Source organism: Acanthochromis polyacanthus, chromosome 19, assembly GCF_021347895.1.
Source record: "Acanthochromis polyacanthus isolate Apoly-LR-REF ecotype Palm Island chromosome 19, KAUST_Apoly_ChrSc, whole genome shotgun sequence".
NCBI lineage: Eukaryota > Metazoa > Chordata > Actinopteri > Pomacentridae > Acanthochromis > Acanthochromis polyacanthus.
In genome coordinates this window covers 27006534-27024372 of record NC_067131.1, presented here as the reverse complement: position 1 = coordinate 27024372, position 17839 = coordinate 27006534, and the positions used below count along the sequence as shown (strand labels likewise).

At 40.6% G+C, this 17839-nt stretch overlaps 1 protein-coding gene across 3 annotated transcripts; it reads right to left on the bottom strand.

Annotated features, from left to right (window-relative positions):
• Positions 1–16: 16 nt before the first annotated feature.
• On the bottom strand, positions 17–15310 carry csnk1db (casein kinase 1, delta b). 3 transcript variants are annotated; one of them, XM_051939201.1, is made up of 10 exons: positions 14837–15310; positions 11363–11473; positions 10524–10672; positions 9727–9955; positions 8687–8857; positions 8427–8575; positions 7020–7188; positions 6752–6891; positions 4660–4725; positions 17–1487 (listed from the first exon to the last, which is right to left on the bottom strand). In XM_051939201.1, the coding sequence occupies exons 1-9, from the start codon at positions 14910–14912 to the stop codon at positions 4675–4677; spliced, it is 1245 nt and encodes a 414-aa protein (XP_051795161.1). In that variant the 5' UTR covers positions 14913–15310; the 3' UTR covers positions 17–1487; positions 4660–4674. The 3 variants fall into 3 exon arrangements, with proteins under 3 accessions (XP_051795161.1, XP_022046526.1, XP_022046525.1); XM_022190834.2 differs by having other exon boundaries at positions 4660–4730; positions 14837–15309; XM_022190833.2 differs by lacking the exon at positions 4660–4725 and having other exon boundaries at positions 14837–15309.
• Between the last annotated feature and the right edge of the window lie 2529 nt (positions 15311–17839).

Below are 17839 nucleotides of genomic sequence, written 5' to 3'. Positions count from 1 at the left end.
ATGATTTAAAAAAAGGTACAAGTGACTCGTTTATTTACAGTTAAAGTACACAAATACAGTGGCAAACATAAATGTGAGAAAGTAAATCTGGCTGATCTGATTGCTTCCATAATTCAATTAAAGTACAGAGCAGCAGAACAGAGAAGGTTAAGGGTCCAAACTCAAACTAGAAAGATTCAACAGCAGTAAGAATGAACCGCGACAGGCCATTTCATTCTGACAGACATAGCAGTTATTCATTATAGCCAAGTGTCAGATGAGCTAATTATAAAAATCCCAACACACCACTGCTGGAAAAGCCCGTAAAAGGATGATGGTCAGCTTCCTTCTCCACTCTCACTTCAATATACGTTGAAGAAGACTCTCTGAGAAAGCATGTCATACAGAATCTTAACTCCATGGCTCTTAAGGGGCAGACTGATGGCAGACTATTACACTTAGGCCAAACTTGCAGCAGCTTGGCTTCTGCACAAAGCTTACAAGTCATGGTCAGACCCATTCCTAAAGGTCAGTGAAAATAAAACAACAGGAAACATTTTCATATCAATATTACAAGTGTTTCACAGCTTCAAAATAATACAAATAAGAAAGCAAAAATGTTGATCTGTACACAGTGAACGAGCATTTGGTAAAATGAGTCAGACGATGCCCTTACCCCCAACATAGTGCACTTGCTTTTGTACAGAACACTGGAAAGCAAACGGGGCTCAGTGGGTGAATACACAACCTCCTGCACAACCAAAGCGTATTTTTGGTACGTTCACGAGTTCGACTAGCGCTCGAGCATTCACGACTGCTTCTGAAAGCTCGCCTCTAACGCATGCAAAGAAGTCGCTTCTTTTTGTTTAACACAAATGGCCATCGAGTGAATCAAGTGTGTGGTGATGATCATTAAAAACAGCAAAACCGACTGATGAGGAGAAGGAATGAAAACTGCAAATACCAAAAATAGCAACGCATCCCAAATCTGCCCGTACGTATAGCTAAAATTAAAAGCTGCTGGTTTAGCTCGACGCTCCTTGCTGGAAAAAGGAGAGAAAAGCTGCTGTGCTGAGCAGGTGTGAAGCCAGTAGGAGCCAGTAGTGTTAACTTAAAGATCATCAGCCAGTCAGTGTCCCAGAAGAGACTGCCGGGTTGCCATGTTGGCCCTGGATTGCCCATTCTGAATCTGTTGATGGGGAAGGGGGTGGGTGGGTGGTTGTTTGGGAGGGGGTTATTCAAATATCTCCTGAAAAGTGAATAGAGAACAGTCCTGAAGTCCAACACTCATTAATGTCTTGGGAAGTCAGACCGATACACGGAAATGTGAAAACAATGGTACTGAGAGCTGTGCAGCTGTGGCTGAAGTCATACAAAGTCATGGTTGTGGTAGTATTATTGTGTCAGATTGCTTTTGAGTTAACAGGGCTTGATCTGCCAGGTTGCACTGTGGCAGCTCATCGAGGAGCTAGTAGATGGAGACCAGCATGTGGCACGCCAGACACCATCTATAGGAAACACAGAAAAGGAAACAGAAGGGTTAAAAATGCAGCTCGACATCTGTTCCACATCACAGGAGATACTAAGCCTTCCATGCGTACTTTTCTGTAATGCCACGGCTTCTGGATATAAATGTATAGTCCTGTAATTTACGTGCAGTCTGGCGTTTTTCCAACCACAAACTCACCTCAAACATATGTTAACCCCATGAGCTACATGTTCAAAAAAACCTGCATAATGTCTAAAGAGAGGAACCAGCTGCATGGTTGTAAAAACAGATAGCTGACTGGTGTCAATCACAAATACCCCAATATTCAAACAATGGCATAGCTGCAGCATCAATTCATACAATTTTATAGAAAACATGCTGTAATATCACAGTGATGAACAAACCAAAGCTTTAAAAGGATTACAGCATCAGGCCACAAATGCATCAAAATGTATGAAACTGTCAAACTAACTCAAGGATGAAGTATTCAGTAATGGTGTAGCTGCTGCAGGTTAAATGTGAGTTAGTTAAAAGCCAGTGATGGTTAACCGCTCGTGCACATATACGCCACAAATTGCTCCTAGAAGACAGTTTATGGAGTCAACCACGAACACGTTAATTCAGATTTCTAGAATGGCCAACTCCATTTACAACCAAATTTAAATACACTAGTCTGTACACATTTAGAACAGGGCTGTGAGGGAAAAATAGCTTTTGTTCGTCTAATTCAAAACAGACAGACCACAATTATGCTGAAAAAGTAACTGTTTTTGTTCCTCCTTTCATTACTGTCTATAAGGAGATCCGTTTGTAGACCCACACACTGTAAGTGACAAAAAGTAAAAATCCACATTCGTCATTAAGCACAAAATACATTCTTAACTTCGGTTGAAACACCTGTTAGTTTTTATCCCTCTCACATCACAGTGACCATAAACTGAACCTGTTACAACAAACACAGTCTAAGTCCTACATTCTGCCACATTTACCTCAAGTTTCACAGCTAGGATTGTTTCAGATCTTTATGAAGACACAACGGGACACAAGTTATCACTTTAAACAACAACTACTACACTATTCACTGGGGATGGTTTTCAGGGTGCAATTTTTTTGACAAATGTGTTATTTTATTTGGTAAATTTATGGCCTGTATTTTTGAGGACTGACTTTTGTAAACAGTTCACCTCTAAGCTCAATTCAAAGTGTGTGCTAAAAGGAACTGGCAGTAGAATTGGGATGGATTATACACATCTTTGAGGCACTAATTCCTGACTTTCACAAAATATTGTGGTGACAGGCTGTCTTCAGTGGTTTCTGTCCAATCAATTAGTGCTAAAACTAGGGCTGAAATGATTCCTCGAGTTAGAGTAATTCAATTACTAAAATTCCTCCAGGCAAAATTCTCTTAATCAACTACATGCTAGACCCAGGTCACTAAATGGTGGACCGTGGTCCTGGGCCGAACCCAGACTTCATGTGATACAAACCGGATCCTCAAATTTGACGGGATGCTTCTACTTTAACCAGTGCAGCTTTTCTTTTGTTTATGACAGGAGTGTCCAACCAGTCCGCATTCTAAACAGTTGTCTAAACTAGCCGCCGGTGAACTAAAACAAGGACAGATTCAGCTACTGCACAGATTATTTCTCGCCTCAGATGCTTTCAGAAATACTTTTCCCTGGAGTGTTTTTGAAATAAAAGAGAAGGTTTGCAGCCGAGCTGCTTTGTTTATCCGATGTATCTGCTGGATTGTCAAGCTGAAAGCTCGGTCACGTGACCACGTCGTGGCCCGCTGAAGCTGGAGCGCCGTCATCTGACAATGTTGCAGTCTGTTAGTGACCGTACGTGTGATCTTCAGATGCGGCACGTTTACATGCGGGAAAAACGTATCTAGTGGACATGTACCTTCACTCTATGTTTTATGTAAGTATTCATATGCTACATATGTAAAATGCCACAGTACTAACTATATGAGTCCAGGACGGTCATTTCTGTTGCACAGCGTGTTCACTTCCACTTTTGATGCTGTAAGGTGCATGCCTCGTCCAGAATCCGATTACTTGATTAATCGTCAGAACAGTCGATAGAATACTTCATTACTAAAATAATTGATAGCTGCAGCCCTAGCTAAAATGCATAAATCATAATTGATAACTAGTTTAAAAGCAATACATTTGGTTGGATAGTTGGTTAGTCTGTCCGCTAATGCAAGAACATGCAGTTCAGATTAGGTGGAGTTGAAAGGGATACCTAGTCTTACTGCCACAGCAAACACAAAGCATCTGTAAACTCAGAATTCACTCAGAATAAAAAAAAAAAAAGAACATCAGAGACTGATTTGACACCTTTAATAACCTTTTATGTTTCAAAAACCTTCCTTTTCTGAACACCCGATGACATGCTTTCAGTGGAGGCCACAAGAAAGATACTGACTAAATGAGTAACTTCATATCATGCAAGTGTTTAGTGTGAAAACCCAAGCGTAAAAATACTAGACTGCACCAAGCAAGGAGTGAGGGCTGGGAGTAGGTAGGCAGGTTCCTTTTGGAGCTTATGTCCATAGGCCTGATATCTGATCGATATGGCCTCAGACATCAAACCAACAGGGAAAGCAGCAAGGCACAGAGCTGATAACAAGGCCGTTACATCAACTCGGTCTAGGCAGTGAGGGAATTATATTCTCAGGCCACAATGCACTGCGATGCATTATCCACTCCAGTTCTCAGAGGACTGGATCCTCCAGGTCAGAAAACAGCCACTACCTGACTGTGGGACTGCATCAGTGAGGTGTAGGACGGTACAATGCAGCTATGATGTCATCCACAGCCCAGCAGATGTACTATGTAACAGCTGTTGTGGCATTATGCAATCTGACATCAATGTATTGTCATTTAAGGCGAGTCTTATTCACAAACTTGATGTCTAGCCTGCTGCTGAAAGACTGAGCATCTGGTGTATTTTGCTAATTCCAGATAAAATGTATTTTCTATTGACATGAGCTTCTTAATGTCCCTGATCTAATCTCATGCTCATCATATTTGCGTATCTATTTAGAAAACCTACTTCAGACTAAAAAGCAGACACTAGGCTGGAAGTGAAACATGCTGAAGCTAGGACTAAACACGAGGCAGCCCAGTGCAGAACTGGAGTTTGGACTCATGCATCCCTGGTGCTTTACATACAGGACTCACCCAGTGTTGCCGCCGTCACACAAGGACGTGGCGAGCGTCTACTTGGCGTGATGCTCGTAGGGAATGCTATTCTGAGGTTGGGGGAAGGGAGAGAGAAGGCCCAATATGTCAGAACCCACATCCTACACCAACCACACATCTGGAGAAAATTGGCTGAAGAGCAGCGCTTCACTTCTCTTCACTGAGGAAACCTGAGGCTGGGGTGCTGTACGTATATGATACACAACAGAACAGTGTACGGCCCTGTACAGTATCACTTCAATGTCAAATGGTTCAAAGTTTGACACAGTTTTAATTTACCGCATTAGAAGTACAGGTCCCACAGTAGGAACTTAATGCAACAAAGGTGAGTGCATCTTTTATTACTGAGATCCAAAATGTAATATTTCACATGTCCACCTTGTTTTAATTCTCCTTGGAATGGAGTATTGAGTGTGTTGCACAAATTTCTGGATGCTATTTTTTTTCCCAGCTGTTCTCTGCTGGAAGTGTTGTGTTGTTGTTTTCTTGTGACCAAAAGATGTGTTCCAAATTTCCATCAGGCTTCTTTTCATGTTCTTTAGCAAAGTTTCATCTTGCAGTTTAATAGAAAACAGCAAGCAAGGATTGATTTTCTTGGATGCTGGGTATAGAGGTTTATGTTATGCAGCATCCTTCTCTCTGTCTGAGCGGTCACAGAAGCACTCTGAAGCTGTTTTCAGGAGTAGACGGTGCACTACTTGCACTGCCTGTTGCGTCATTTTAGGAGGACAGCCTCTGCAGCTCTGATTAGTGGCACTATGACTCCTGATCACTGCTGCAACAGTGCTTCCACTGTTTTTAGTCCATCGTCAAAGGTGCTGTGTTCTTTTCCATCTTTGAGAAGTTTTCAAACTAGATTTTTTTTAGTTCCTCTGGCAATTGTGAGCTCTATTCTAAAGTTAACTGGACATCTTTAAATGCCTGACGCCTCAGTCATTGGTATGTGCTTATTTACAGAACCATTCTGGGTATCGTTCCTTCCTATTTGTCTTGTCTTTTAACGTGGAAACATGGAAGTCACAATCTCCAGTCTATGGATACTCTGCAATTTGCCGTCCCCAAAGTATGATCTGAACTGGGCCAGAAAGCATTTCAGTTTTCTGCACCTGATGCTTGGAATAAAATACAATCTAAACTTCAACTTCAAGCCCTTGTTACACTAAATGAGTTTAAAGTTCTGGTAAAATCATTACAGCTTAACTTGTCTGTGTGCAAGTGTTATGTGTGAGCAAGTTTAATGTTGTTAATTTTACCAGTTGTTTACTGTTTTTAATGTAACTATGTTGCTGTCCTCTCGGCCAGGTCTCCTTTGTAAAGGAGATATTTGATCTCAATAGGACTAACCTGCCTAAATAAATGCTGAATTAAAAAAAAAAAAGATTTTCCATGGCAGTCATGACGCGGATAGATACAGCCCACGGTATCAAAACCGAACAAGTTCTGGTGTTCACAGCTCATTTTAGAACCATGTTCATGTAGTTAGGCTAAGAAATCACAGCCATGCTCACTTTTTTCTCGGTGATCTCATGCTTTGTAACTTGTGTCAGTGATCAAAGGCACATTCACTTTTGTTGCACCAGGTTTCTACTTTGGGTCTGTATAATAGTCTGTCTTTTTGGTTGATCATAAGAGGACACACTCTATTTTTCAATCTAGAAACACCGCAGTTTTTGAGAGGTTAAACAATTAGGAATCATTTGAGATTGAAATGATTTTGTCTCTGCTGTAAACTGAATATAAGTATAAAGACTGTTGTGCTGCTCTGGATCTTGGTCCTGCACAAAGCGCTACACATCAGTACATTATATAGACAAAAACTCCTTGAGATTATTAGACATTAATCCGATAACTGTTGAACAATCCCTATTCATTAGCAAGATACAGAATTCCATGTATTTTGGCAAACATTACAATGCAACTCCCCGTGATACTGGCTACTTTAAAGCAAAAGCAGCTTCCTCCTCCTGACATATGAGGCCTTTACTTTAAGCCTGGCCTGGTTTGAGGTTAAATTACACGTAGTAAGTCGAGAGTTTCTTCTCTGTGCTCACACTAGTTTGGTGTCTTTTACCTGTGAGGTTGACATGCGGGAAGTGTCCTGCCGCCCTGTTAGATCTGATGACGACACGTTGACAGGAGCACCGCGATGGAGTCGCATGCTGACCTTTCGTTCACGCTCCATACCAGACACTTGCCGAGGGGATGTGTTTGCTGGATATCACAGACATAAAACAATTTGTTGTGTTTTCTGACAAAAAAAAGCAGGCAAATTTCATTAAAACATCTACATTATGACTTCTTCAATAACAATCAGTAGGTTGTGGCTGGAGTGAACTGACCTGTGTGTGAGGTGGGAGTTAGCGGAGTCGGCGGCGCTCCATCCTGGGTTCCTCGTGGTCGTCCTGATGCGGCAGGTATTCCTCTGGTACCTGGGTTCCTGCCATGCCTCAACCTGTCCTCTCGATCTCGCCGCTCTCTCTCTGCTTCTTCTGCTGCACGGTTGGCTCCCTGGGTATCACAACAACAAACAGTTATCACAAGAACGATCAGCAAAACATTCATTTAGGAGCGGTAGGCCACCGCTCCTTAGATTTTATTTTTATTTTTTTTAATTGTTGCAAATACTCCACCACCACTCTACGTGGTGGTGGAGTATTTGCAACAATTAAAACACACCTTCACAGCAGAGTCTTGCACTGTGTCGGGTTACCGTGAGTACAAAGGTAAACTACAGATAACTATCCTGCTCAGTATCTGCCCTTTGATACGTCGGGTTAATACGACGTTAAGTACTCGTCAGAGCGTGGCCTCTAAAGTGACGTCACATCAAGCACCCAGGCAACAAGTCAGATAGTAAGAGGAGTGTCGTCTTGGAAAATAGCGCAGGGACTTACCGGAGAAAAGTTATTAGCTTAAGATAACTCATAGTAGATTTTACAAGTTAAATAGACATTCGTAAAATACTGATGGCTAGCTAACATTATGTAACATATCGGTAACTTCAGTTAATTGAGCCCGGTGCCAACTCAGTGTCGTTAACGTGAGTAAGCTAATTGATAGCATTAAGCTAATATTTACACACCATGATGTAACTGTTGACTGTATTGTCAGATGAGCTTATTCAAATATTTTTTATTTTTACATTCAGCCTGTAAAACGCTATTTTCAACGGCCATTCAATAAACAGGTTGTACAAGTAAAACCTGCAGTCCAGTGTCATTTGTTTCTGCAGCCACGGCTCCTGGAAAAGCCTGCCGCTGCTACTGAAAAAAAAATCCTAGAGGAAACACTGATGGTTTTTCCTAAAATAGTTGTGAAAATTTAAGATGGTGGACCACCCAACACGGTAACAATGAGGAAGAATGGTTAACAATGCCTTGTATGGCTTTGTTTTTGTTAATTTGATAATCAATAAAATATGGTGTGGAAGGAAGAAGACCAGAAATACCCTGAAATTACTTGGAGTTAGAGGGTTAAAAGGCTTTTCCATCAGTACAAAGAAAAACACCAAGGTCAATGAAAAAGACAAAAATACAATGTGAAAATGATCGAATGCAGAAACATCATTTCATTCCAAAAACATCAGTGTGGCCTCTTTGTAATCTGAACTGACATATCAAAGTGCTGACACCAATTAGTTCCCATGAATCAATGTCCATGTGTACAAACTGCTTCCAACATTTTAAGTGAATATTACAGCCAATGCTTCTACCCCATACAGTTCAGAGATTATGACAAATACTCACAAACTTGAGCATGTTCCAGTCAAATACATAGTCGTAAGAGAAGCCCTGTCTGTGGAACAAGTTCCTGAAGAGCTGCCTCAGGTACGAGTAATCTGGCTTGTCGTCAAAGCGCAGGGAGCGACAAAAGTTCAGGTAGGTGGCAAACTCAGCTGTAACGAAGAGAGAATGCATTGCTCAGCTTTATATGGGTTATTCTGGAATTACAAATTCACTTTAAAATAATTGAAAAAGAAAAAAGCCTTATCAAAATGTTGACTCACAGGGGTATCCCTTGCAAAGCACCTCAATGGGAGTAGACATTTTCTTCTCGCTGATTCGCTCATACTTCTGCCTCTTGGTAGCAGCCTTCAGGCCTTGCCAAGGGAGCGAACCCAGATTAAAATACATGAGAACGTAGCCCAAGGACTCCAGGTCGTCACGCCTTGACTGCTCTGTAGAGAAGAAAACAAGACAAACATCAAAAAGAGGAAGAAACAGGGATACCACCGCACTTAAATTCAATGTCTAAAAATGCAGTAAATAGTTAAATCCAAAAATATTCATGTCTATGCCACATTCAGATTTATAGTGAAGTTCTATTTGACTACCAGGTTCTTCTGGCTGGAAATGACAAAGAAAGTATGACACCCTCTTGGAGATGATTAATTTGAACCAAATGTCCATGTTCTCAGTGAAGCTTTTACTTTCCACCACAACAATTCTTTTAATTTTGGCTGATCTTTCTTAACTTTTTCTGCAGACTGCCTGATGTTCTCCTGTAGTATTTTTATGTAGCCCACTGGCTGCAATACACCCTCAAAGAATTACATTTTCACTGCCATGACTGAACGTGAGGAAGATGTTCTCGGGGTGGAAAGCGTCTCTTCTCTGTTACCAAATGAAACCCTATTGTGTCCAATAAACTCCAATTTGTCTCATCTGACCATAGAACTAATGACCAAAAGCATTCTTCATTGTCCAGGTGAGCTTTCATGTGTCTGTCTTTGAGAAGTCGAGTCCTTCTTGGTCAGCGTCCATTGAGACTAGACTTGTAAAGTTTTGATTGCGATGTTGCTACCAGAACTGCTCATCAGGACAGTGTTGGTGTTGATGCTTGAATTAGCATAAATGTAAATAAAATACAAACACAAAAAACACAACCAAATAGAGAAAGTCCAAATTTATCATTAACATCTCCAACATGATGTTCTACCATCTTCTGACATTTGTTTGTAAAATCCAGCCAGAAGAAATCTACTGGTCAAGTTTACTGCAAATTGAAACTTTGCATGAGTACATAATTCTGAGCTTATTTTATTACCAATCCCAAGATGCGTGTTGATCGAGGCGTAGCGTGCGGTGCCCGTCAGGTTCTTGTTCTCGCGATAGGGGATGTGCTGATGTGTGCGGGCGTCGCGGTATTTTTTAGCCAGGCCAAAGTCAATAATGTAGACCAGGTTGCCTTTTTTGCCGAGTCCCATCAGGAAGTTATCAGGCTTTACATCTCTGTGGATGAAGTTCTTCGAGTGAATGTACTCGATGCGACTGATCTGTAGTGGAGAAGAACAAAATGTAAGACAAATGACACTACTAAGCCATATAAATATGTGCGCATTAGCCACGCTCTAGCACAACAGCAACATGCTTCCCTCTTTCTAACAGCTCATTCTCTACATCACGGTCAAGTCACGTTTTGAGGACAACAAGGGCAGATTAATGGATTTAGTGGTTAGAGTTGATGAACATTATGTTAATGTTCCTAATAATTTTCCACACATTCTATAAAAATGAATTTGGATTTTTTTCTTCCCCCAGTTGTCTCTCAAATGGCTGCTACTATTTCAGGAATCACTTTCTGTGGGAAAATCTCAATACTTTAAATGCTATCGATCTCCTCTGACTCATACATAGTAGTCTGGATACAAGATTTTAAAAATTTTCTTTGTAGTATTGGCGCAACTGAACAACAGAATTATCTATTAATATGTGACATGGCACAGGGACACATAAACCTATGCATATGTAAACAATGGCGGCCTCTCTGCTCTCATTTTCAGCTGCTCTGAATTGGACACTGGTCAGTATATATGTATGTGTGCGTGTTTACTGGGCAGGCACCATCTGATCAGCAAGCAGCAGGACTGTCTTGAGGCTGAATTTCCGGGAGCAAAAGTTGAAGAGATCCTCCAGGCTGGGCCCCAGCAGCTCCATCACCATCACATTGTAGTCACCTTCTGCTCCACACCACTTTATTGTTGGGATGCCCACTGCAACAATAGGAAAAGAAATGCGATATAATTACCGAACTGAAGACAACGCAACACTTCCTGTTGACGTGTTTCACCCCTGTATCCCCTAAAACTTGCTTGTATTCTGTTCTGTGTCTTCTATTCAGGGTGGAAATAAACGGTGCTGTATTACAACAGTACTAATCACCAAACCACTCTTCCCACATATTCCACATCATAACTATTTACATGAAAAAAAACAGTTAATTTGGCTTGCCTTGCATTGAGGAATTACACAGAAAAAGGATTAAATTTCCTACATTTCACCTAATATGTACAAGCGCACACATGTGGGGTGGGGTGGAGTCCTTGGTAAAGTGTTTTAAGTGTCAGTGTTTGATTCACAAACTATTTACCCTTTACAACCACTTAATTCCCATATTTCTTAACACACCAGTGTGGAATCACAGTCAGTTTATCTCCCTTTGTTTTGGTGACTAATGCGGATCCCTAGCTGCCGAAGTGTATTCATCACATTCACATGGAGGAGTAAAACAGTGGTGGGTGAAATACAGAAGGTAATCAAGAAAAAAACAAATACAGTTGGAAAAATAAATGGCTTTGCATGAAAAATGAGTACACACATTTAGAGTGAACATGAAGAGAGGGAGGGGAAATGAGAACAGAAGTTCAGAGATCAGGACTCCAGCGGGCTAGTCAATACATCACCTCCTCCTTGCATCATCTTGTAGATCTTGCTCTCAATGTGGAGTTGGGGGTGTTTGGTCTTGACACATTCCAACTTAATTGCAACCTCCTCACCCACTGAAATATCAGTGCCTAGAACAGACAAGTAGAATACACACGGTGACTTTACAGGATCAGTGTCCCTGTGTATCAGTGGCAGTTATGAAAAAGAACCTCTAACAATCTAATGGCATTAAAGTACATAGATAGGTTCAATTGTGTAAATATTAATAATAATAAAAACATTAATAACAACAAGTTTCTGCCTGCTGCTGGACCAAATCCCAATTTTTTCTTTTGCAAAAAATATATAAAAAAAGGAAAGCGATAGGACATTATGATTATAGGAGTCTCTGCCCATCCCTGCCTAGATGGAAATCAAAAAACAATTGGAAGCAAACTTTTGCTTGCTGCTTGAAAAGAATCATTACAAAAGGTGTTCATAGAGAATGCAAAGGTTGGAAAGGAGCATGTGGTTGGTCAGCAAAACAGGGAGAGTAACAAACTACAATCTCCAAGATAATCATAAAGTCATACCAACACATTTCTGAAACAGCCTCAATAAACTTAACAATGCTTTTTTTCATGTGCTACATTCGATAACATTCCATTGCCTGATCCCAGCAATACTGTTTTTGCACGCGAAGACAGACCCTACGATGACAACACGAGACAAGTTCCAAGCTGCTAAAGCTTTCATCCACCTTACTGTGTATCTGTTCTGTGACTTCGGTACGAGATTTGAACACGATGAAAATGCTGAAAAATTCACAGCACAGCGTCACGTAAGTCATTCCTGTCTCGGTGCACTGTGCAACAGCTGGTGAGTCAGAACAGTTGGGATTGAGAAAGGTGTTCGTTTTTGACAGTTGTCTGAAATTTCAGAATTTTTTAGCATGGTGAACTTCTGTACTTGTGCAGGTTGCAAAAACTTTAGCCTGTTGAGACAAAAAGTGAACATGTTTCCCAACATCAGAGCTGCTTTTGTGGCTGGGCCAGTTTAGTGAAGGCGAAGAGCCCTTACTGTCCTGTCTACTATAAAAAGTGTGGCTATGTGACTTCCTGCAGCAGTCACTTTGGACAGGATGATGTTCCTGGAGATGCAATACAGATCAAGATGGGATGTCTAAGCCAGGAATGTGTGAGACTGATGGCTACCACAGTTGCTTCAGTTTTACCATCAGCACCAGCTTCTGCTGTTGGTGTAGGGCAGGGCAATGTCTACAGAATAGTTAAAGATTCAGCTCAACAACAAACCAAACTGTGCACTGTAAGTCTTTTACAATGTTTGCAGAACTCTCAATTAGTCATCTCTCTTGCACTTCTCTGTCTCCTGTGGCACCATAAAACATGGTGTCAGTGGACTCTTCAGTGTCAAAACTATTGTTAGGATTCATATTTTTCTTGTTAACTTGGGCCTCGCTTGGCCACTCTTCCTCCATGTCATGACTGATTTAAGCAGAAGGCCTTGGAAAACTGAAATGGGATGTGAAGGTGAGCTGTAATGGGTAATGCCATCTTCTTAACGTCGTCTTAACAGATCGGCAAGCACAAGCTCTGCACATGGAGTAGTGTGAGGTGATTTAGAGAAGGTTTTGTCCACATTTCACAGAGGGCAAAAGAGATAGTTTGGCTGCCAAAATCACAAAACAGCTTTCTTTGTCACTTGGGTACGCAGTTTCACAAAATCAGTCAGGATCTAAGAGCAGGCCACACTGTGGACTATCCATCACCTCATACAAGTGAGCTGTCACACCCACAATCACAGTTTAGAACCTGCAGTTAAATCATTTGTTACATAATAGACATCCTCAGGTTGGTCGATCACTGCTGTAGGAATGTTTTTTGTAAGAGCCATAAATGAATTATTGTTTTATTATATTGTTAAGGGGCATATTAATTGTTGTTTGTGTTTGTTTGATTATGATATTATTTTGTTATCATGTTGAATAGAGGGATAGTGGGTCACATGCATATGAGCATGGATAATCAAGAGAATATATTCATCTGTATTGATTTTTTCCGTTGTTTGAGATGGGTTGAGCTGGGTCTCTGTATGTTTGTTGACCGCTATTTTTCTTCGATCGCTTTGATTACAATTTTGTGCACGTTATCAAGAGTTGACTATCTTCTTTCTTTAATAAAAAGTTAAGTTTATTATTTGGAAATCTCAGTGGATTCTTTTTGTTGGCGTGTTAGGCCCAACCTCAGTCTCTCAGTAACTCTTGTTCATATACAGTTTTTAATGCATTGTTGGTAAAGTGGTCGGTTAGATTATAATCACACACAGAGAATAAGTAACAACCTTAGCCCAGCCTAGGGTCGAGTAAACGCAACCGTTGAGCTGGAAAGTCATCACAAACTATAGCACCCTGACTTACTACCACAGCCATCAGTCTCACCCTGTCCTCCATCAGAAACAGATGTCTGGGAACCCCTGTAGCTCAACAGGTTGAGCGGGCGACCCATAACCAGGAACTAGAGTCCACGAAGCAGCGGCCCTTGGCTTTAGTTCAACCCATGGCCATTTGCTGCATGTCTTTCCCTCACATTTCCTGTCTCTCTCTCCACTGTGCACTATAATAAATGCAAAAGAGGCCAACAAAATAACCAAAACACCTGGCCACAATGGCAGTGCCTACTGGCTGGCACATCGCACACAGCAGTGAGGTGGACTGTTAAAAAAAATGGAGTTGTTTTTTTACCGTCTCTCTGTCTCTTTTCCAGCCCTTGTTGGTGTGTCCACTATTCAAAGGGAACATGGGAGCTGGCTGAGTGCATGTTCCTGTTCTGGCCACCAGCTTTAACAACTTGTCAACATTGTATAATAAAGCAGGGTATCAGAAACTGAAATGCTGGAGTAGCAATTCACACAAACACACATACAAAAGTACACAACTAGCATCTTTACTGCATATATTGGTAGATATCACATTTCTAACATAACCCCAAACTGAACTAAAAGCTGTTAGCAAATAAGAGCCATTAAGTAGCGGAATTTTTGTGTCAGTAAGTAACAGATTGGATTAAAATAGCTGAGCGCCTAGCGTAGAAGTGACTGTCTAAATGAAAGAATATCATCACTTTACAGATTAATGAAACAGCAATGTTACTTTATAGTCGCCTTCATTTGAGATGTTAGCAACGACAAACCCAGGTCAGCAGTAGCTTCATATTTTCACCGGTTTTAAGTCAAATACTGTCAGTTAAACAAGCTGACCTTTCGACATCGCAGTGCCTGTTGTAGTTCCCCTGATCTCTGGATGTTAGCTCACTTTGCAGTACTTAGCAGGATGGAGTGAGGAAAGTAACTGCTAGCTTAATGTCGTACACTGAGGTTAGCACAAACTGATATTCAGGCTAATGAAATATCGGAAAAGTTCACCAATAATGGGGACCGACGGAACAACGGTGAAAGGACGTAGGAGCCAGTGTGAGACCACGAATGCCACTCACCTAGATAGATGTCCCCGAAGGATCCGCTCCCGATCTTCCTGCCCAGTCTGTATCGGTTCCCCACTCTCAGCTCCATGTCGCCGCTAATTATCGCTTCTCTGTGGCTTCGTCCGGACCTCAGTAACTAATGTTGCTTCCCCTAAATGCTAAATCGTTACCTCAGTAAACATTCCAGCTTGTTTAACAGGTTTACGACCCCCTTCATTCACACTCCCCCTATCCCTCAGAATCCTACTTGCTTCGTTAACAATCCAAATGTCACCATCCCTTTTATATCTTTCTGAGCACCGGAGGTCTATGATACCGCTATCCCTCGATAGTGTGAAACGCCTAGTTTATGCTCTCCCTGTTTTGGGGTTCATTATTGCCCCAAACGTCAGGATGGAGACGGATTTCTCGGATAAGTTCCCCCCGTTCGCTCGCAGCTTCACTCCTCTGCTTGTTTTCTTCTTCCACTGTCAAGCTGTCACTCGCTGCAGCCGTCACTTCCCCTAGCAACAGAGGGCAGATTAGGGAAAATCTCGTGGAACAAGCTGCTCAGCCTGCAGCTGCTCGTTTCCAGGACTGGGATAATATTTACACAGTCATGTGCAGGAGGAAAACCCGAGGAAGCCTGCCAGCACTAAATGTAACACTTTGTTCCGAAAATATTTAAGAAGCATTTTCTTAATTAAGAGCACCACCTGGATGCTCCATGACATAATTCATTATTATTCAAGAGGGTTTGGGTTGCATTTGGAAAGAACAGAAGTACAACACTCACTGTGTAACATGTGTCAACAGACTGTTTTCTGCCTAGCACATGAATTTATGGTTACCACAAACATCTAATCCAAATTCCTGTGAATGTCATTTGATCCTCCCCAGATTGGCTTGTCAGGCAGGAAAGTTTCGATTGAGATAAGACATATTGTGTTTTGTTCCAGCGTTCATAATTCACAGCATTCGTAAAACTTGACGTTTATAAAGTTTAGTACACAACTCCAGGTGTGACGGACATACAATGAGAATGCTAAGCACGTTTAAATAGCACGTTTTAGCACCCAGTTTCTCAATTCATAAGCTACACTCTACCTCAACTTTCCACTTTGAAAAAACAGCATAAGGAAAATGAATATACAGCTTATCAGCATGCCATATTTTCCATATTTACTTATATAATGCATATTTTGATCAATAAAATGAGTAAGTAATGAGTGCTCATAGACTTGGTGCCCTTTATTCAGAGAAATAAAGTACTCAGATTATAAAAGCAAATGTGTTATTATAAAGCATGAATTGGCTGGAGTCTGTACTCACTCCTAAGGTAGGTCAGCTCCAGCTCTGTAGCCACACCCACTCATCTGAGCTTCGATTTTTCTGGTTGGTTGCTTGTGCTAGAGTCACAATAAATTTTTCTGATTGGTTGCTTGTGGGCCAATCCGCATAATTCGTAGGCAACTCACGTGGCAGACCTGCTGTTAAGATTGAGTAACAGGCTGTCACAAGTGGACTGGTGCGTGGAGTCTGCATGCTGCCATGTCCTGTGGAAAGGATGACTGGTTAGCTCAGTGATCACCACACTAGCAGTGATTCAACACCAGGAATACAGATTCTGGTGGTAATCTCACAGTTAAGAATACCTGAAGATTATACTTTTCATCAATTAAAGAAAGAGAGAAATAGCATGCATATTATATTTAGATGTTTATTACTACTTACTGACTGCCTTTAAGCTGTTATGGAGGTGATATTACTTAATATTCTGATTTAAGAGCAGGACCAGCCTCCTGGTGTGGTTTAGAAACTTTAAATAAAGACTGATCTATTAACAAAACACAGTTTTTCTTGTAATTTGGTGTTTACTAAACAGTGAACATTAAGCCCTTCACAGTTGAGGACAGAGTGCACTCAGCTGGCTGAGGAGGTTTAATCCAATCATTTAATCCAGAGGGCTACTGTTCTGTCTTTGAACCAAAATAATATCCTGCCATGTGCATAGCCTACTAAAGAGCAAATACACTTATGAAGCACAGTGTTTGTTCTAGAAAACAGATACGTAGATCTATCCCATTTATTAAGTCAAAGAAAATACTTGCCCAGACTGTCAGTCAGAACTATTTATCCCAGCAGTGAACAGAATGTACACTAAACTATAAACTTTTCCTTGTACCAGCTTTTTCATAACATATCTCATACATACTCCAAGTATTCTGAAACCCTATTCCTACTGAGTGCCTGTTGCTACATGTTAAACATGAAGGGTGGGGCACAGTATTTGATTTGGCTCTTCTCTACGAAGAGTAGAACAAAGGTGTACTACTTCCTTTATCTGACCAGTTTGGCTGCATTATTATATAAAATGATGGGGAATGCGAACTCATACACTGCAAAAAAATAAAAAATAAAAAATACTCGCAAATATTACGGTGAAAAACTGTCAAACCATGTCAGTAAAAATCTGTAAACTCTAAAACAGTTTTATACTGTTTATACAACATCAAATCACTGTAAATCAAGAAAAACTCTTCCACAGCTATTCAATATGTGTAGAACATTTAATATCGTAATTTTTACATTTATTTCTCGAAAAGAATACAGTTTTTCACAGTTAAATGTATGTACTGTTGTGCTGATAAAGGAAACAGTCCGTAATATATATAACAAGTAACATTTTTTATTTCATGTAAATATACAGTTTGTCCAGGTCAAATTGATGTACTTGTGTGTTAATAACGGACATATGGTTTAATATTTATGACATCTATAACCAGAATTTTTGCATATAGCCTTTGTCATGCTACAAATACACATATTAAATGTTAAATACTCTAACTGTTGTGCTGATAATGGAAAAAAATGCTGTAATATTTAGAATAGGTCACACAAACATTATTTTATATGGCATTTTCATGTAAATTTTCAAGTAAAGCACATATTTTTTTTAATTCAATTCAATTCAATTTTATTTATATAGCATCAATTACAGTCAAATCATCTCAAGACGCTTTACAGAACCCATAT

Coding starts and splice junctions, on each gene's coding strand:
- csnk1db (XM_051939201.1), bottom strand. CDS start 14,912: ATGGAGCTGAGAGTGGGGAACCGATACAGACTGGGCAGGAAGATCGGG. Junction 7,189..8,426: donor ACTGGAACATGCTCAAGTTT/GTGAGTATTTGT, acceptor TGTGATACCCAG/GGAGCCAACCGTGCAGCAGA. Junction 6,892..7,019: donor AACTCCCACCTCACACACAG/GTCAGTTCACTC, acceptor TGTGATATCCAG/CAAACACATCCCCTCGGCAA.